Raw genomic sequence first — 22,604 nt, forward strand, 5'->3', positions numbered from 1 at the left:
TAATTTATACTATGTTTACATTTACGAAATCCACTCGATTTCAACTGTCAATTCCTTTGCGAATACGTCAAATGAAAACTCATCTGAAATCGATTCGATTTCATTTGATGTTTGAGTGGAGTGGATTTCGTAAATGTAAACATAGTATTAATTAATTTGTTAAAATCGTTGGATAATACTTTGGGTAATAATTTTCGAATGAAGTTGTACTAAAAAATGTACGAAATGATTTATTATTGTAAAATTTTGACATTATTGTAACAAATTGCTAATGCATCTACCATAGTAAATGTTCGGTTGGTGGCGCGAAAAGGTTTTCATTATTCGATTTTTTCGTTCACAAAATACTCGATCGAATACCGAAATTAGTCCCCTGACTTCCGAAACGTCAGTTGCTTTGCGATTTTTTTTAGATTTCGTCAAAATAATGCAGTTGCAGCTATTGTATTGTTCCTCGAAAATGCAGCTAAATGTATCAGATATAAAAATGATACATGTTTGCTTTTTAATTGCCCAATTGTGACGTTTTGTAGAGTATTACGGTGTTATGAATAAGTCTAATTCGGACATTTGCAAAGCAACGGAAGTCCGCCTCCTTTCTTCATGATATGAGTATAATACTGGGACGAGACCCCACATGTAAATGGCCTGCTGCCTTTGGACCACTGTTATCAGTGAAGTGTTTAGTTTAGTTAGATATGGCAACGACTTTACAATCCATTACTACTACTGTTTTTTATATAGAAAAACTGTTAATTATTTACAAAGGAGAACTAATAATAAATTGTTTATTAGATTAGATTTGGTGAAGAATTTTTGTTTTTGTTATAGGAAACAATTTGTGACGAAATGTGGTTTTTAATATTACATTACAATTTGTTCATTTTCTTAATATTAAACATTATCATTATTGATTTATTACTATTACAATATTATTATTAACAATAAAATTTATTCTGTTGTTTTGTGGAGGATATTCATAAATATTGTGTTTTTGTATTACAACTTGATCGAAAGGATCAAGCGAAGATATTTTGTTTTAATAATCTTGGCATAGCATTGTCATTGACGTATTTCTTTTAAATTGTAAAATATTCCAATTTCCGTTTGCTTTTAATTTGTGTGTGTCCAGTGGTTATGGTAGTAACTTCGAGTGTGCGCAACAATTGAGTTTCTTGGTTAGCTTCGTTCCTCTTCGTCTTCAATAATATTTTACATTTTAAAAGAAATCGTCAAATGTTTTCGATTATGTTTGATATTGAAGCATGGGTGCTGAAAGGTTTGGATGATGGGAGCTATTCATGCGTAACGCTGATAAACTTTTATTATACCATTCATCTTCGGGTGACATACCTGAAATGAAAGAAGGAAATGAATAATTAGTTAAAATAATCCACAGGAAGGAGCAAGAAATCGAAACAAGCTTGAGCGATGGAACTGGATAATAATGAGACCTTAATTGAAGTAAATATTAAACCACCCAGGTAATAATAATAATAATAATAATAATAATAATAATAATAATAATAATAATAATAGTAATAATAATAATAGTAATAATAACAATAATAATAATAATAATAATAATAATAATAATAATAATAATAATAATAATAATAATAATAATAATAATAATAATAATAATAATAATAATAGTAATAATAGTAATAATAATAATAGTAATAATAACAATAATAATAATAATAGTAATAATAATAACAATAATAATAATAATAATAATAATAATAATAATAATAATAATAATAATAATAATAATAAGAATAATAATAATTATTATAATAATAATAATAATAATAATAATAATAATAATAATAATAATAATAATAATAATAATAATAATAATAATAATAATAATAATAATAATAATAATAATAATAATATTAATATTAATAATAATAATAATAACAATAAATACATATGTATGTACACCATATGTAATCATTTCCATTCAAGGTTCTCGTTAGTTATTTACCATGGTGGAATAAGAAGGTGTTACATCAAATCATACCAAACGTCAAAATTGTTCACAATAAAGCTAAAATCACATCCAACGTTTGAGTAAAGTTTTGTGTCATTTCTCGTAAAAGAATAAAGAAAAATTGAAACTTGGCAGCACTTTGTCTTTTATTCAAATACCTGGGGCTGGATTCTTGTTCTATGAAAATTTGAAATGAAAAATATTTCCTTTATAAGTGTTTTCATTTTACAGTTTTTTCTTTTATAAAAGTTTTCATTTCACCTTTTCATAGAAACAGAATTGAGCCGCAGAAATAACACAAAACTTTAAGCTTTGTTCCCGTACTTTTTAATAGTAAAACTCGTAAAAGAGAGAAAAAATTTTTGTCACACAAAATTTTTTTCAAAAAGTTCGGGAACGCAATAGTGGGAAAAAACGTCAAAAAAGCTGGAACAAATGTCAAAGTCGGCGTATCAGCCAATCAGACGCCGGCATCCATGTTACTATTGTTTACACGCTCAAATTTGTCGAGTAAAAAGTTTTTAAAGAGAACGTCATTCAGCGCAATTTTTGTTTAAAGAGAAGTGAACATTTTACAACTTTTTTGTGTACGGGAACGGGTTTTCGGGTAAAATGTGTAAAATTCGTAAAAATTGTAAAAACTTTTTAGTTCTGGAACAAAGCTTTACTCAAACGTTGGATGTGTTTACAGCTTAAGGCATTACTGTGAATTGCTTGTTTACCTTCTGTATTTGATTTTATTCACAATAATGCATTTTGACAACTAGTGTGATAATCAGCTGTTTTTTTTTTTCGTTGTACCTGTATTATTGTGCCATGTTATTAACTATCCATATGATAAGATTTCCGAAACAATTATTTTTTTTCTACCTTCTCGTGTATGTTGTTATTTCCTCTTTAATTTCAGTTTCTTAATTTATTCTTCATTTAATATAGAGACTCTTAATATTTTCTTCTTTTTCGATTACATCAATTTATTTCCTCCTTCATAAAATGTTATTAACTGTCTCATATTTTGTGTCTTGGGTTTAATAGCAAATTTCTTTAAAAAGAGAAAATCTTCAAGTATGTATGTGTTATGGTTGTTGTGTATTATAAGCCCTGTTCCTTTACGTTCAAGAATCTTCAAGTTTTACCACTTTTTACTCGAAAAGCGTTCCTTTACTTCAGACACCATACAATTCATATGAGAGCAGTTTACAACTTTTCCTACTTTTGCCGGTTTTACCACTTTCTAAAGTAAAGGAACAGGCCGATAGTCTTCCTTATTTTTTGCCAAACAAAATCTTAACATCTTCCTTAAAGGTGTCTGCAATAAATTGTGTCCCTCCCTCACCAGACCAGTTATATAGTTTATCAGTCATACAACAGCTATAACATCTTCATGGTAATTGAATAATTTCCGCTTCTTAAGAAGCAGTCGATTTTTTTCTTCTCATGCTACCAACAGTCGAGTCGACTACCTTAAGAAGTTACATGAACACATTCTCAATCAGTGTATTGTTGTGATAAGAAAATATGGTAGCAACTTACGTAGAAAGTCTTTTCTAAACAGTTTCATAAATTATATGATCTAACGCAAGTAATAATGTATATGAAAATGAAAATAACCGAAATAAAAAATCCAAACCGAACATACATAACCCGTATGATGGAAATATCGACATAAGGCGAAAATTTTATGGACAAAGTGGATTGCGCGGACTTTTTTGTTCGCAAGTCGAGTTGATGTTACGCAAGGCGATAAATAACATTTTGTTCAAAATGTTTCTATAACAGCAGTTCAGCAGATACTCCATTTCCCAAATCATTAGGCATTAATATTGACGACCAAGTGGTAACACATACCACAACCTATTTTGCTCAGATGCGCACAGTGAAGCCAAGTTTTTTGAAAAACAACAATATGGCTGACGCATTAAAGTTAAACATAATTTAACTGTTTTGGGACAACGCGGCAGCCATGTTGTTGTTTTTCAAAAAACTTGGCATCACTTACACATTTTTCATGTGGTTGTTGTAGCGCGACGCTCAACGCATCGTATGTGCCGAGCGCTTTAGTGACACGTTGGGACACGCGTTGTCCCAAAACAGTTAAATTATGTTTAACTTTAATGCGTCAGCCATATTGTTGTTTTTCAAAAAACTTGGCTTCACTTACACTTTTTTCATGTGGTTGTTGTATCGCAACGCACCGTATGTGCCGAGCGCTTAAGGCCCCGGCACATACGGCGCGTTGAGTGTCGCCTTACAACAACCACATGAAAACTTCAAGAACAAACTTGGCATCACTCACACATTTTTCATGTGGTTGTTGTTTTCAACGCGCAACGCGTGACACAACGGACCGTATGTATTTGGCCCAATAATGCTTTCCTATGGGATTATCTTTTAAATCATCTTTTTAAATCAGGATCCATTTATTTCCATATAGTTTTGTTATCGAGGGCAGCCCCATAAAAAGGTATACGATCATGACAAACAAAATTTCACGGAAATGGTAAAAATTAAAAATGTTTTACAATCGATGAATCCGAGTTTCACCCTTTCAGAATTCGCGAACTATTAACATATTCTATATAGTATGACTGCAATTCTTTAAAATTAAGTGTTTTAGGAAGGATCCCATAATGTCGACCATTAAAATTAATTTTCGTGGAAGCTGTGTTGGCATCAGTGTAAAGCCAACAAGTTTTTTTATGTTCCCTTCCGATTTATGGCTAAACCTTACATTTTATAGACCTATGCCCAAAGAAAGACTCAAAAAATACTCCATGGGCAATATGATGCTAGTGTATGATTTTTCGATATACCACCAAAGATTGATGCTAACATTTTGAAGCCGTAATTTCGGTGTTTTTTGAACTTTTTAATAATCCGAACGCGCAACTAGATAATATTCGAAACTCATAATAGGACTATAGAACTCGTGATTTTACGTCGTTTAATGTATGTATATCTCATGAATGTGCTCCATACAGCATCCTAGTAATTGAAGTCCAAAGACGAAAATTTGATGAGTAAATTTTCATAAAAAACCTATTTTTGGAGTGTAAAATTTACAAGTGTCATTCAATTTCCTTTGAACTCGACGACGGTTCTAACGAGGCCTTCCGCGTTCAAATCCATCCATTAAAACAGTGCGTATAGATACCTTGAAAATAGGAAAATCTACAAAAATATATTTTAACAAATCCGCGTACTAAACCGCAAATTTTCTTTGAAAATGTTTACATAAATGGAATCCTTTTTACGCGATTATAATATTTGCGAAAACGTGTGTCATAAATTACCGAGATACTCCAGTAATATGGGCCTTTTACCCCAAATAGAATGTGGAGGCACATCAGCGTTTCTTGAAGAATCTATTTGAAATAGGTTTATTTTTATGTATTTTTAATGGGTGCTACTGAAACCGGATGCGCATCAAAATCGTATGCGCATTGCGCGACTTTTATCGATTTCAACTGTCAATTCTATTGATTAAACGTCAAACGAAATCCAATGGATTTCATATAAGTTTTCATTTGACGTATACGCAAAGGAATTGACAGTTGAAATCGATTGGATTTCGTAATGTAAACCAAGCATACGGTTTTTTGCATTGTGTGATGCAACTGGCGGCACACTTTGGCCGCTGAGTGAAGCATCGAAATTATTGCATGAGATTGATTCGTTGTATCCAAAAACGGATGCGCATCAACTGATTTTAACTAATTCGCGAATAAAAGGTTTTATGTCTATATCACACCATATGTTTTTTCACATGTATGACATCAGCTGGTCTGTATATTAGTATACCCAAAGTGACAACATACATGTGAAAAAGCATATGGTGTGATATAGCCATTAGCAGTACACATTCGGGCATGTTCTGGAATTCATTTTTATTGCACGTCTACGATGAAAAGTAGTATTTTATGGTAGCAAATTTCGAAATTTCAAATTTCATGAGTAGACCCTTTTATATTTTGAAAACTAATTTTACAAAAAAAGTAAGAATACAGCCGATTGTCACTTCTATCTTATATAAATATACCTTGAGTGTGAGGAATACACCCCAACTAGGTGTAAAGTGTGTTGCAGAACAGCTTTAGGTGTGTTCGATACACGTGAGGTGCAGAGGTGAATGACAGAACATGCCCGATTAATTATTGTATGGATTTTAGCGAAATAGTTGGAGAACTCCCAACAATTTTTTCTAGTTTTTCGAATCAAACCAAAAAATATATTTGCAACAATATTTTCTAACAATAAGTTTTTCTCTTTTGTTATTGCTATAATATGCAATTTGTGTTCCCAATCCCCATAAATTTTTTGTGGCATTGTACAGACTCTGGGACAGGATAATTTCGATTTACTTCAATACTTGTTTATTATTTCTAGATTTTCCGCGAAAATAATAAATTTAGTAAATATTTAAACATCTACGAATATATGTATATGGAATGCTGTTAACGTTTTAGGCATAAATTTTCTCGTAACAACAAATAAGATCTTTATAAATATTTTTCTTTATATGAGAATAAAAACCGCTATAACTTTTGCGCGCATCTGCCAATTTTGTGAACGCGAACCGATTTGAAACCAGAATTTTTTCCATAACCTCTATACAAAAGTTGTAGATATGCTCGCAAAAAAAAAAAAAAAATTAACATTTTTTTCAAATGGAATTGCAAAGGAAATTTGTTTTTTACCATACATATATTCATTTAACAAGCTGGAACAAAATGATTGTGGCAACCCAAATATTTAAGGCAAGCAAGCAGTAAATTCTTACTTAAGTCATTTCTGATAAAAGAATAAAGAACGGACGAGCCAAAATTGAACTAGGTTGCCCTTTTCCTTTTATTCTTATATCAGAATGACTTAAGCTAGAATGGTATGCTGCTTATGTACCGAAGCCTTTTTTTTCAAATTTAAGAGTTAATTGTCTAGGTATTTCCATCCGGAATCTCGTAAAGCGCTATTTTAAGGCAACTTAGTCTACGGATTTTCCCAAAATAACGATATTTCAGATGTTTCGCAATTATTTGCATTTAGTAAATTAATTAATAAAACTTGAATTTAAGGTCGGCTTTTAGCACAGGCGAAGAAATCGCAAATTTATGACTAAAACCTTGATAATTAGAACACGTGGTATACAAAGCGAAAAATTAACCCTGTAATTTTGCAAAAAAAATTACAGCCAGTAGGCGTGATATTCAATAGAAATGTATGTATGTCTGTGAGCCGTTCGAAGACAAACTGGGCCGAAGCCTTAATATTTTATCAGAAATGACTTACGCAAGAATGCCAGTAGTTTATATAAAATATGTTTTAAATACATACCCATTGAATCTTGACGAACACCAACGGAACCCATATTCGTACCGTGTGCCATTGAGAATGGTTGTGACATACCGGGATATGATGAGGCTCCCATTTGGAATAGATCCTAAGCAAAAGTAGAAATATAAATTTTATTAATCGAATATTCGATTAGTTTTTTGAGATATTTTGTACATACCTGAGGATAACGATTTATTGAATTATGATGAGGATATGGTTGATAGCCACGTGATACACTGTAACCTTGTATATTTCTCATCATGCCATTGCATGAGGGGATCACAGATGGTGCCAATGCTTTTTGTAATTGCTTTTCTTGTTTGCGATATTTTGCGCGGCGATTTTGAAACCAAACCTGAAAAAAAATAATAAAACGTTAGAAAAACATTTTTAAACCGCCCTCCTACACGTATCAAAAAAAGTAGATTGTTTCTTATTAACAACAAGAGATGAGTTTTTGAAAATAAAAGTCTGTAAGATGATTGCGTTGTTTTTGTTTTCCTGTGCTTGTGTTAAATAAGGATGTTTTTCTTGGCGCTTTCAAGACGAAGACATCCTTTAAGGATGCTAACAAGACAGCATGGATGATAAGTGAAGAGATGAAAAAAATACACACGAAAGAAAATAAAGATCTTTAAAATTATTTCTAAATTTGAAAGGTAATGCAAGAGGCAAAATGCCGTAAGGCGGCAACACATTGAGGGTAATACCGAAGCAAGTGGAAGGAAAAATCTAAACGACAAGATGGAAGCGAAAGAAAATAAGGGACGAAAAAGGACCCTTAATGTTTGAAAGTTTACAATTACATTTCAGCATCATTATTTACGTCTACAGCTATGTGCGTAAGTATTTATATACACATTTAAATTACGTACATATATAGAAAATATTTTTTCTGGCAATAAAAAAGAAAAATGTTTCATAGAGATATGTATGTGGGGGAAAAGTTTTTTCTTTTTGAGAAGCTGATAAGGCCGGTACATAAGAGGCCTGGAATTCCTACTTAATCTATATCTTCTTACTTAAACCTTTTAGTCTTATACAAGAAATGAGTTAATCAATTCTTGCTTAGGTCATTTCCGATAAAAAAAAAAACTATGATCTGACGAGCCAACTTTGGACTATGTTAAAGGCATCTGGTACATTAGAGGCTGGCTTTCTTGCTTAAATCATTTTTGCAAAACGAATAAAGAAAGACCGAGCCAAATTCGAACTACCTATTTGGGTTCTAGATTTTTATCAGAAAAAACTTAAGCAAGAAAGCCAGTTAGTTGGTTATGGACCGAGGCCTTTACTTTCATGTTGTTCATAAAAATCTTTTAAAATGTTTCACATAAGTACGTTTAACTCGTAACTATAAAACACGAAAAAAAAACAAAATTGTGCAAAAAATTAAATTTTTAGAAAATTTTCATTTAAAACGACTTTAACTTGGATGTGGAAAAATTAATGAATATCTTCTTGTTTTATGTTAAATATACACATTAAATATATACATATGTATGTATTTCGTTAAATTGATGTATACATTTGTATTTGTGTGCACATACAAACTACACAGACACTGATGTATGGAATTTCTGTGAGCACCATCAAATGGATCCTTAATTGAGTTACTCCGCCCACATTGCATGACTTGGTGCGGCATACCCCAGTCACAAGGATATTACAAATGTATGTATGTATGGGCACATATACAACATTTACAAATACACTCATGTTTACTTATGGAAGATGATGATAACAAACAAAAATGAAATGAAAATGGCAAAGTAAAATAAACATGTTTTTCAACAACTACGCCATCCGAACCACCAACCATCTACTAGGACTGTTCACTCAGTCAGCCATTGCCACCCTCATTTTACAGTTTCAGTGCTTTCTCGCCCCCACCAACAATTCTTAACGCCTACACACATCGACCATCATTAGGTTGGAACAAAAACAACCAGAGGCATGGCAATGGCGGCAGCAATGAAAAACAACGGCGAAGAGCCACGTAAAATGAACCACCATTTTAGCAGATGATGACAACGTGATGACTACGTGCAGCTGAAAAAACGAAACCCAAACATTCCATGGCTAGTATAAAATAATGATGGTCTCCCCCATTTAATACTCTGGGTACCGTCTTCGCAAAAGTTCTAACAAAACAACATCCCCCATTTCTTTGCCTTGAAAGAAAGTACAAGACGCATCATTTATCTTCTTATGATTCAGATGATGCCACGAAGAATAAAACACAACATGAAAGAAAATATAAAATCTTGCCACTTGCGTACACAAAAGACATAGATAGATGTAAGGGAATGGGTCTGAGACTACACCGACAAAAAAACAAGAGAACTATAACGTGATGTCTTGGCCTAGAGATTATACATATAAGGACCGAATTGTGTTTATATTAAAGTTACTTTTTTTAGTTTTTTAGGACGGGTTCCTGAATATAGACAATAGTGCCTGGTTTGCATTTACGAAATCCACTCGATTTCAACTGTCAATTCCTTTGCGTATACGTCAAATGAAATCTCATCTGAAATCCATTGGATTTTTCACGCTCAGTTTCATGTAAAAGATTAAAGGCCAAGTACTACATAATTCAAATGCTGCCTAATTCATTTGAATTAGGTAGTACTTGGCCTTTAATCTTTTACATGAAACTGAGCGTGAAAAAGCGGCGCATTTCATTGTGTTTCTACCTTTAAGGTGTGAACAGAATGAAATAAGCCGCTTTTTCACACTCAGTTTGATGTAAAAGATTAAAGGCCAAGTACTACCTAATTCAAATGCTGCCTAATTCATTTGAATTAGGTAGTATTTGGCCTTTAATCTTTTACATGAAACTGAGCGTGAAAAAGCGGCGTATTTCATTGTGTTTCTACCTTTAAGTTGTGAACAGAATGAAATACGCCGCTTTTTTCACGCTCAGTTTCATGTCATAGATTAAAGGCCAAGTACTACCTAATTCAAATGCTGCCTAATTAATTTGAATTAGGTAGTACTTTGCCTTTAGTCTTTTACATGAAACTGAGCGTGATGAAGCGGCGTATTTCATTGTGTTTCTACCTTCAGCGCTTAAGGTAGAAACACAATGTTTTTTGTTGCTTGCTTCACGCTCAATTTCATGTAAATGAACAATGGCCAGGTACTACCTAATACAAATGCGATTTTGGATTTCTTTTTTCTTTTACAGAAATTCAGGCTTGGATAAGCATGCATTTTTATTGTGTTCTCACCTTCAAAGTCGTCGACACATAAGAAGCATGCTGAAGTCATATCTGATAAAAGACTAAAAACCAACTTCGACCTTATAAAAAGATTTCAGAATCCCGTTTGAATTAGGTCGAACTTAGTTTTTAGTCATTTACCAGATGTGACTTAAGCAAGAATGTCATGCTTCTTAACCCACTTAGCGCCAGACATTTTTTTTGGAAATTTTTTTTTTATTGAATTCAGTTTTATTTTCATTTCAAAGCATTTTTTATAAAATAAAAACTTAAAACTTATAGTTTTTCCGGAATCGAGTGTCCGTTTAAACGGACAGTGGCAAAATCCACTACCGTAAATTTGTATGGGAAATTGGTGTTTTTTACAAATACACTGACTGTCACTGAAAATGAAAATAAAAATGTATAACATGGAAACGAGTGGAGATTTTTTAACAATTCAAAAAACAATTTTGTTGGCTGAAAAGTTGTCTTGAAGATGGCATTCAAAAATATTCCGTTTACAGTACCGTTATACTAAAATTTTACCAGAAATCATTCTTAAAATGAGCATTAAAAATGATGCACCACAATAATCGATTAATATTTCCCAAATTTTTCGTTTTTTTGCCATTTTAGTAATCAGAATGGTGGAATAATTGGTTCCCTATCGTTTTCAGTAGTTTTGCCATTGATTCCGATAGATAAAATGATGTTCCTGACGTAGTTTTGGGATGATTGTAATTGATGTCCCTAGGTAGACAACTTGGCTAGAAATTTTTAGTTTTTGAAGTTATTTTCCAAAAATGAATATGAAGAATCATTAAGTGTTATGTCTAAAGCACTTATAAACAATTTAATGATATTTGGAAAGTCCTGTATCAGACAGGCTTGCCCCACATCAGACTAGCCTTTAACGGCATTGACCTGATAGAAGAAAAAACAGGGCATAGAACACAAGTTTTCGCACTTTCCTTTGAAAATAGTTTTCAGATCCATTGTTAATAATGTCGTGAACATGTTTGCACTTATAAAAACAAAAATTTCAACGCCCATAGTTGCCATTCAAGCAAAACAATACTACTCCCTTCGACGAGTTTCATAGAATCACTCCAATTCTTTTTTTTTTGCTGCGGGGTTTTTTTGTCAAGTTATTGTGACATAATTCATTGTGTGGTATAAAATTCATATCCGGCTTAAGGCCTGCGTACATAAGCTGCTTTGCCTGATTGCCTTGCTTTGCTGCTTCAATAAAAAATAAAAGAACAAAGAAGGCCGACCCAATTTCCAACTGATGGCAACCCAGTTCGAAATTTCGTCTTTATTCTATTATTTTTATTACGTCAGAAATGAAGCAGGTAAGCAAGGCAATCAGGCAAAGCAGCTTATGTACGCAGGCCTTTACCCCCAGTTTTTGTAAAAAAAAATTTATATTCTCACACGAATTGTCAAATTTTCTAAATCGATTTACTCGCTTTAGCGCAAATGTAGAACGCTGATTTTTGAATGAGGAATTCTTAACTATAAATAGAACGTGTCTACGAAGAATTAGATCTGTATGTCATCTAGGGGCTGAGCTATGGATGCTCAAATTATTACAAATATAGACGAACGAAAAAAAAATAGTTACAAAAACAGGGGGTTAAAATCGATATTTTACTTGTGGAAGAAGCCAACACACACCTGAGTTTTAAATAAATAAAATGTCGCTACCAAAACGCTTCGTCAGAAGTATTATTGTTTGGGCTTTTATAAAATCAAACATAATCTCGATATTGTTAACAATGTTTCTAAAAACTATTTTCTCCGTCCTGATTTTTTTCTCTATTATGGCAATGCCGTTAAAGGCTAGTCTAAAATATGGGGCAAGCCTGGTTGATACAGGACTTTCCATATATCATTAAATTGTTTGTAAGTACTCTATACATAAGCTTGTTTTTCCGTGACAGTCACTGTATGCATAAAGTAAACTTCATTTTTAGTCGTACGCACAAAGGCAAATATTTTATATTTTTAAAGATATCCTCTATCTTCTTTATTTTATAAAAAATTTTCCATCGTACGCGCTAAAAAACTGCAACTTTACTTTATCCATAATTGTGAAAAATACCAATTTCCCATACAAATTGACGGTAGTGGATTTTGCCACTGTCCGTTTAAATGGACAGGTAACTTTGCAGTGTAATACAGAATAATTCGTGCTTTGTAATCGCAATTTATGTTTTTAGAATAATACTTTCACATCTTTTCTAACTAATCTCTGTGTTGTATAAGTGTAACTTGTCGACTTAAGTGTTTTTTACGATTGTAATCGAAAAAAAACACTTTACGAATAGAGTTCTCTTTGGGCTCTCTTTACGAATAGAGTTCTCTAAATGTGTTCTCACCTTAACTGTTTTTTACCTGCAGTTTTGTGCACAATTTTTGCTGGCGTTTAAACGGCCATTGGCTTTAAGTGGGTTAAGGCCTCGAAGAAGCATGGCATTCTTGCTTAAGTTATATCTGGTAAATGACTAAAGACCAAGTTCAACCTAATTCAAATGTGATTCTGAAGTCTTTTTATTAGGTCGAACTTGGTCTTTAGCCTTTTATCAGATATGACTTCAGCAAGAATGCCATGCTTTTTATGTGTCGAGGCCTTAAGGGTGAGATACATGCATCGATTGTTTTTCTCCCAGAAGCCATCGAGAGGCTTTAAATGTAAAAGTATAAAGATAAATAAAGAACCGGTCGTTCTTTATTCTTGTATCACAAATTACTTAAGCCTGTATGCCATGCTTCTTATTTGTCTCCGCCTTTGTGCTTTGATACATTGAATAAATATAGAACATTTGTTGTTATCACAAATAAAAAGTATTAAAAAAATTCAACATTTTATTTCTATTTTTCAGTAAGACCAATTGAAAATAAATATAAATAATTAGCTTTCTTGACATAGTACATAATTGGAATCCCATTCGGAACACCTCTTCCCAAAAGAGTCAGAGTCAAAAGTATCCACTTCAGTTTCTTTCATTAAAACTGCGATTGCTAAGAGTAAATTAATGAAAATGATGTTGTTAAACAACATCGATTTCTACCTCAAAATGAAAAGTATGCACACTAAAAGTTTTATTAAACAAAAAGGATATCTTGGTATGATATCCTTTGTTATCCTTTACAGCTTTTTGTTATAGATTCAACTAAATTTTCGGTGCAAGGAATCTGAATTTTCCCCATTGTTCTTGCAAGGCATTTTCAGGGTTCCTATCTCCAAAATACTCCAAACATTTCCTATAGGAGTCAAATCCGGGGATTGGGGAGTTGTTTGAATCACTTTTGAACAATGTGTGAATTGTGCTTGTTGTCCCCAATCCCATTGTTTCAGTGCAACATTTCAAATTATACTTCAGAATGTTTAAATAACACATCTTATCCATAATTCCTTCGATAAATACAAGATTCCAAGATGTTACGAGTTTATGAGAAATCGAAGGATTTAAGAAACAAATTGAACATAATATGAATCCATAATTGATGGCTTGAAGACTTCGGAAAAGAAATAGGCGGACAAAAATTGAAGAAAAGACATTCTTTTTGAGAGATGTAAAAACAAGAATCGACTCAGTTCTCAAAAACGAAATGTGAAAGAATCACACAATATACGCCACTTCAATATTGCTCAATGTTTATAAATAACATCATGGAAATGTTAAGATTTTTTAAAAATGATCTTCATTTCAAACTTCCACATCCGTCCACATTACTATATTGGCGTTCCACTAAATGTTTCCGAATTGGAATTTATCACACCCTTAAAGGAAAATCGTTGGCTCCATGTTAAACACATAACTACTGTAATCATACCTATTTGAACAAAATGTCGATTAGAAAAGAATTGGTGTATAATAAATCAGAAGATTTTATTGACGGGCTTGAAGATTTGGAATATGACATTAGACGTAAGAGAATTGCTACAAAACTAATAGTAATTATACAAAGCACTTAGGATACATACACATTGCAGGTTCTTTTATTCGAAAATGTAGTTGCTGCTGAATAGATCGACCTGATCGAAAGGGGAACAGTTTGGGACCAAGGAGCCACTAATATTAAATTGCATAATAAGCTGTGTGTTTTCATATAGGACTATCCCCATCTTTTTAAATCAATTAGGAACAACATGTTTTCAAATGGTTTTTTATCGAGGGCAATACCGTAAAAAGGAGTACATAACAGCAGGATGCGACTATGACCAACACAATTTTAATGTTAAATTGTGCCCAAAATCTTGACGGAAACACATATCCATTTAACAAGTTGGGACAAGATGAATGTGGCAAGAGCAATACAAATACATATTTAATCATACCTGTCATAATGGAATGATCAATTTACGGAGATCAATGTTAAGGATGTGTCCTCCCTCCACCAATCTAAATAATCAACCAATAAAAAGGGGTTGCAGTCAAAAATTGGGCGACGTGACCACGGTGCGCCTGAACCAACTTTAAACAATAGGAGCCTACACCTGGGAAATTTTTGCGGATTCTGAAATTACAATGTCCATAGATGGGAAAACAAAAAAAAAACAAAATAAAATAAAAATAGCCGATGGGCTTTTTAAATAAATCGCGGTCAAAGTTCACATTTTTAGAGGTTTTTTAGGTTTTCACGATTTTGCTTGGAAACCGCAAGTCCTATCTAAGTTGGATAAGAGAAAATGTTGTAGCAGTGAAAATTCTCTACAAGACTCACCTTTATGATATTTTCGTTGGTTTCACCATTTTTTGAAATGTACATAGAAGTTTAAATTGGGACAATGCTCTGACTGTATCGCCTCGTTATACAACAATGTCACGTATGGTGCGCCTTAACTAACTTTAAATGAAAACCGCGTACACCTGGGAAGTTTTAAAACAGCAATGTTCATAGATGAGAAATATCCAAAAACAAGAAAAAATAGCTGGAGTGATTTTTAAATACATCGCGGTCTAATTTCACATATTTATGTTATCATGATTTGGCTTGGAAACCGCATGTCGTGTATAAATGGGACTAAAGAAAATTTTGTAGCTGTGGAAATTCCCTAGAGGATTGACCTTTATGATTTGTTCCTAGGTCTTACCATTTTTGAGATATGGAAGTTCAGGTCACATTTTTAGGTTTTTTTTTTGTTACGTTTTCATGATTTTGCTTGAAAACAGCAAGTCTTTTCGAAATCTTTTTGTATTTTTTTCCCAAGTTGTACCTTTTTTGATATATATAACTTTAAATTGGGAAATTGCAGTCAAGACATTCTTTTGTAAGGAGGCGATATGTATGTGTATGTATATTTCAAAAAATTGTGAAACCTACGAAAATATCATAAAGGTGTATCTTGTATAGAGTTTTCACTGCTGCAACATTTTCTTTAGTCCCATTTCGATCGTGAAAACTTAAAAACTTAAGAACTTTGAAAGCGATTTATTTAAAGAACACTCTGGTGATTTTTTTTTATTTTTCTCATTTATGAACATTGCAGTTATACGTCCGATTTTGATGGAACTTGGAATGTGTAACTGAATTCGGTCTAGAAATAAGTGTGCCAAATTATACCGAAATCGGTTTAGATTCGGATATAACATCCATATATATCTTCGCCCGATTTAAGGCATTTGATGCACGAAGCGCGCTATATACAGTTTGTCAAGTAATTGTTTTCGAACCAAGAAAACTAACATTTTTTCTGTATTAATTAATGAAAAAATACTGATAATTGTGATAAAAATATCGGGTTTTTTTGCAAATATTAGTTGGACGACTTATTTAAGACAAGATTGGATGTATAAATAAAAAATTAACCCACGTAGTCCAACAAAAAATAAGGAAAAGCAATAACTACATGTAATGCAAGTTGTCAAATAAATGTTTTCGAAATGTAAAGGAGGTTCCAATATACCCCATATTTTCGGTAAATACTTGAAAATCAGGACAATTTATGAATTTTATTTTTAACAGGGAGTAACTACTAACAAGTATCAACAATATTAGTCATCGAATATCCGTACTAGGAGGGTTACCATATGGACCAAGGGAGTACCAGGTCATATTACATGTAAATTGGGTCCTGTAGGCTTTAAACCGGGAATATTTGAAAACTAAGACGTTTTATGAGTTTCTTTAGTTCACTAGGATGGATTGTCATCAACTAAAATAGATATTACCTCACAATAATTAAATCAGGAGGGTTGCCAGATGTACGAAAAAGGTACCAGGTTATATAAACAGTAAACGAGACCAGCTGTGTCTCAAAACAGTGCACCGAAGTTTGTTGTTTCACTTAATATTAATTAAGAGGTAAAAACATTTCACGAAACTATCGGAAATATCGCAGTAAGAGACTAATATTGCTTAGAAATGTATGGGGTACAGATTTCGACAATTTCAGAAATGCCTACTACGACCTATTGGAATCATTTCGTGTACTCTGCAATACTACTCAGCATATTTTTAAGGGAAAAATAATGCTGGCGGCAAAATAATGCTTCAATTTTACCATGGAAGCCAAAAAATTTAGAGAATTCCTCTGAACTGGCTCTAAACAGTTGACATCGGATGTCCATTTTAAAATCAGTATAGACTGACAATATCATGCATATGTATTTCTAAGCGATATTTGTACTATTATTTCATATTTTGATTTGTTTTAGAGAATTGTTTCATCCATTAATTCAATTTGAGTTAAATAAACAAATCTTAAGCCCTGGTTATGGATTCAGGTGGTCTCATTTACTGTTTATATAACCTGGTACCTTTTTCGTACATCTGGCAACCCTCCTGATTTAATTATTCTGAATTTAATTTTTTTTAGTTGATGATAATCCGTCCTAGTGAACTAAAGAAACTCATAAAACGTCTTAGTTTTCAAATATTCCCGGTTTAAAACCTACAGGACCCAATTTACATGTAATATGACCTGGTACTCCCTTGGTCCATATGTTAACCCTCCTAGTACGGATATTCGATGACTAATATTGTTGATACTAGTTAGTAGTTACTCCCTGTTAAAAATAAAATTCATAAATTGTCCTGATTTTCAAGTATTTACCGAAAATATGGGGTATATTGGAACCTCCATTACATTTCGAAAACATTTATTTGACAACTTGCATTACATGTAGTTATTGCTTTTCGTAATTTTTTTTTTTTTTTTGGACTACGTGGGTTAATTTTTTATTTATACATCCTATCTTGTCTTAAATAAGTCGTCCAACTAATTTTTGCAAAAAACCCCACATTTTTATCAGTAATTTTTTCATTAATTAATACAGAAAAATGTTAGTTTTCTTGGTTCGAAAACAATTACTTGACAAACTGTATGTACGATTTCAATAAAATATGGAATGTTTACCGGGATTAGAACCGGATTTGGTCTGTGCTAAATTATATAGATATCGGTTCAGATTTGGATATATATTCTCGTCCGATTTTAGGTCTTTGATGCACCAAACGCGCTATTTATGTCCGATTTCAATAAAATTTGGAATGTTTGCCGGGATTTGGCCTAGAAATAAGTGTGCCAATTATATCGAAATCGGTTCAGATTTGGATATAGCCCCCATATATATCTTCACCCGATTTAAGGCATTTGGTGCACGAAACACGCTACACTCGTATATGTCCGATTTCAATGAAATTTGTAATGTGCGACGAAATTTAGTCTAGAAATAAATAAGTGTGCCAAATTATATAGAAATCGGTTCAGATTTGGATATAGCCCCCATATATATTTTCGCCCGATTTAAGCCATTTGGTGCACGAAACACGCTATATATGTCCGATATTTAGTCTAAAAATAAGTGCTCCCATATATATTCTTGGCCGATTTTAGGTATTTGATGCACGAATCGCGCTATATTTGTCCGATTTCAATGAAATTTGGACTATGTGACGGAATTTGGTCTACAAATAAATGTGAAAAATTATATCGAAATCTGTTCTGATTTGGATTTAGCTCCCATATATATTTTACATATTCACAGTGGTGTAGGGTATTATATAGTCGGCCCCGCCCGGCTTTTATCCTTTCCTTACTGGTTTTCTGTTTGTAACACATCGAACTAATCATATTCTTGATCAGGATAAATTCCAAGACGATCTAGCCATGTCCGCCTGTCTGTTGTAATCACTCTAGCGTCCGTAATAGTTGAGAAAGAACGCTAACATTTTGCACCCGAGTATCTTTTTTCCATCGGCATCAAGTTCGAAGATGGGCCATATAAGTCCACGTTTTGTTATAGCCCCCATATAACGGTACCTCCCGATTTAAGGTATTTTGAGGATTTTAGCTTAATTTTTTGACCGATTTCAACTATTTTGACGTTTTTAGCTACATTTGCGGACCGAATTAGCTACAATTTGTCATCTAGGGTTCTCAGTGATCAAGAAACTTCGCCAACAATAATTATAGACATAGGTACACGTTTTATTGTAGCCCCCATATAAGGGCATAAAATGTTCGGCCCGGCCAAACCTATCGCTTTTTTACTTTTTAATTTGATATTAGAATTGTTTTCATATGGTATCCCCATATTTATAAATCAATTCGTAACAAGTTATTTTAAATCGTTGTGTTATCGATGGCAAACCCATAAAAGGAGGTACATTACAGCAGTATACGGTCAAGACCAATAACAGTTTAATGTTAAATTGTGACCAAAATTGAAGGAGAGACATATTTATTTAACACGCTGGGATAAGATGAATGTGACTAGGGCAATCCAAATATATATTCATACCGTCTCTACTGCCATCTTTACCCTTTTACTAATAGTGTAATGATTTATTTGATGAGTTCAATGTTAAGGATGTATTCTTTGCCAATTCGAATAATCAACCAATAAAAACCCAGCAAAATGTTCGATGCCAAAGATGACATTCAATCATGGGTGCAAGTGATCTAGCATGTCATCTTTTTAGCATCTTCATCGATGAATTTTATATGAGCGTGGACCCCAAAAGATGACGTTCTTTTCTGGATCCTAAGCATGCCATTTTAACCAATGCGTTGACATGTCATTTCCACCAATGCTTTGGCATGTCATTTCCACCAATGATTTGACATGTCATTTTCACCAATGCTTTGACACGTCATTTTCACCCATGCTTTGACATGTCATTTTAACCAATGCTTTGGCATGTCATTTTCACCAACCCCTTGACATGAAATTTTCATGTCTTGTTTGGAAAATGGAAATGCTGTATTGAAATATGGTTTTCATGAAAAACAAAACTCTTTATTAATTCAAACTAATTCATGAAATAGCTACAATTAATTTATCAGTTTAGTTTTTCAAAAGTTTACATCCAAAATTGCAATGTAATCACCACCGCTGCAACGCAAAAGATTACTTCCTCCGTTCTCCGCAACTGATATTCTTTCATCTTACAAAAGGTTTTTTCAATTATCTTCCCATCACCAGTTCAGATTTCAACATGGACTCCAAATGCACTCCTTTAAGTATTTTTATTTCGTAAATTACTTTTATTTTATAATTTTGTTATTTTATAACAACATTTTGGTAATTTATACTCTTTTGTTTAGTGACGGAAATATGTAGGGATCTACAACCCGGCTTGCTTTAGGGATCTCTAAGAACAAAATGTAACGAACGGGGAGGAGAGACTTTTTATGGAAAATACCATTTATGCTTAATTAATTTATTTTTAATTGTTTCTTTCCAAAAGTAGTTTCTTCTTTATTTTCAGATTCTTGTTCCTTTTCGTTTCGGACTTTTTTTTCAAATTCCAAGAAGCGAGATTTGATTGATTTCATTCTATGTCAGATTTAGAACAGACAAGGGAACTTTTAAAGTAGCAATGTATGCAGTCCGATTCTATTTTTAGCTCGATGGTTGGGACTTCATATAATACCAATTGTTTAGAAGTTTTAGTTGTTTGATATGCAGGAAATGTAAGACAACATCACGACGACAGTTCTAACAACTTTGAAAATAAACAGGTGTGTAAATAAAAACACAAACATCATCTCTATTGGATCGATGGAATGGGTACAAATGCTGATGAAAAGATCGGATCTTTCACGACTTCCTTTGCATTGGTTCAAATCCTAATGAAAAGATCGGATCTTTCACGACTTCCTTTGAACCAATGCAAAAGATGTAATGAAATCACGTCATCGCAAAGAACACCTTCCGTCAAATTTTGCTGGGAAGTGGATGTAATCGAAAAATTGAGCGACTTGAAAAGGCTGTTCAATATATAAAATAAATTGGCACTTTTTCAAAAATAAGTATTAAGGGATTAATACAGACCATCCAAGGATTTATTACTGTTTCACAGGAAATTGTAAGTGACATTTTAACAGCGGAGGTAAGCAAGGAGAGATCTGTTACAGAGTTCGAGCGAGCCTTAAAAAATAGTAGTTTTTGTATCTACTGGCGCAGGGAATAAATGATGTAAGAATAAATTAATAGTAAATAAAAACTTCCGCAATGTCCACAATAAAACACTTCTTATTGTCCTTCTTTTAGATTTATATCCTTCATAAAAAATCTGACCGATTTAGCCCAGTAAATATACTACATACAAATCAAAGTTAAAATAAACAACAACACTGTCATATAAAATAAGATATCTTTACATTGTGACATTTATGTTTAAAAAATAATAGGGTATTATTAATAAATCTATAATTCTACAAGTTTTTTTTTGAGCAGACGATAGGAAGGGTAATTAGACAAAACAAATGCCTATAATCTTATCATAACACCATAATCAGAGATTACAACTGATATCAAAAAAGGAAAACAACATCAGGGGAATCCTTGTCAACAACCCCATCGTTACACTTGTAACAAATGCAACAACAGTTGTCAACTATGGATCAGCTCGTTTGTTCTGGTGGTTGTCAACACCCTGTCATTTATGAAATATTTGAAAATAATTTTCCATTTTGCCCCTTCCTTCCTCCGTTTGAAATCACTTTAATGAGCATAAAACATATTTTTATAACAAATGTTCAAATAATGTTCGTCATCTCATAACAATTTGTCCTTAATAGAGAGTATAGTTTTTGAACATAAGGTATGGGTTTGGCTGCAACACTGCAGAGTCAAGTGACACAATCCCTGTAATTTGACAACAATTTTAAGCCTCCGCCGTAATGATTACATTTTAATTTACACATACACTCACTGTCTTCGAGTCCAGGGATGGAATTCTCGTACTCTTGTTGTGGTTTCTACGCTCTGTTGAGGATGTCATGTCGTTTGGGTGTGGAATTTCAATGTCAAAAACTATGAATATACATCTGTTTTGAAAATAGGGAAATGGCAAAGGGAATTTTGAAATCAATTGAACAAGTTGTGAAAATTTATCAAAGCACTGTGGTTCCATGTGGATCTGAAATTTAACTGAGAGCAAATTAAAACGGTGTAAAGACGACTAAAACAATTCTAAAGGCCTCAGTACTTATGCAGCTTGGCCTTCTTGATTAGGTCAATTCTGATAAAAGGATAAAGAATGGCCAAGTCAAGTACAAATAAGGCTGCCCTTTGCCTTTTACCAAAAATGACTTAAGAAAAGAAGCCAACTGTTTATGTACCGAGGCACAGAGGGGAAACATAGGCCTACAGTTGCTCAAAACTCAAAATATGAAAATCGTTTTTTTATGAAAAAATTTTGATAAACGGAAACCAGACTCTTTTCTACATTTGCTATAACCATCCTCGACTTTGTGAGATTAACCAATCCGATGCAGTAGTCGATTGAACACAGCCATACTGAAAACACAAAGTAAATTTTCGAAAACTAAGCAATTAGGTGAACATTAAAATGACATTATTTTCGCGAAAATTTATATTTTTCAAGATTTATTGTTTTTGTACAGTCTCCGAACAAGATTAGCATTTAAAATTTTCAGATTGATTTTACATCTTTGCTCTTTAATAATGGTGATACATATCCTCTTTATGAAAATTTTTTATGATAATCTTTAAGATTACTACAATTTCAATAGTGAAAAAGTCTACTTCCCCGTCGTTTCCCGACCATAGTTTCTTCTAATGTTTTATGCGCTTGAGTCT

The 22,604-nt window shown here is 32.8% G+C and overlaps 1 protein-coding gene across 2 annotated transcripts in view; it reads right to left on the minus strand.

Moving 5' to 3' along the window:
• Nucleotides 1-756: 756 nt before the first annotated feature.
• Nucleotides 757-22,604, minus strand: part of LOC141396521 (homeobox protein unc-42) — a 45,308-nt gene continuing 23,460 nt past the window's right edge. The window contains exons 4-6 of one of the 2 annotated variants that reach the window (XM_073972066.1): nucleotides 7,509-7,685; nucleotides 7,331-7,436; nucleotides 757-1,353 (exon numbers count right to left, since the gene is read on the minus strand). In XM_073972066.1, coding sequence (XP_073828167.1) covers nucleotides 1,247-1,353; nucleotides 7,331-7,436; nucleotides 7,509-7,685 — 390 coding nt within the window. In that variant the 3' untranslated portion in view covers nucleotides 757-1,246. The remainder of the gene's footprint in view (nucleotides 1,354-7,330; nucleotides 7,437-7,508; nucleotides 7,686-22,604) is intronic. The other variant, XM_073972067.1, reaches the window with a different exon arrangement.

Source organism: Musca autumnalis, unplaced genomic scaffold (genome assembly GCF_047663935.1).
Source record: "Musca autumnalis isolate F117 unplaced genomic scaffold, ASM4766393v1 scaffold_3, whole genome shotgun sequence".
NCBI classification, from domain to species: Eukaryota; Metazoa; Arthropoda; class Insecta; order Diptera; family Muscidae; genus Musca; species Musca autumnalis.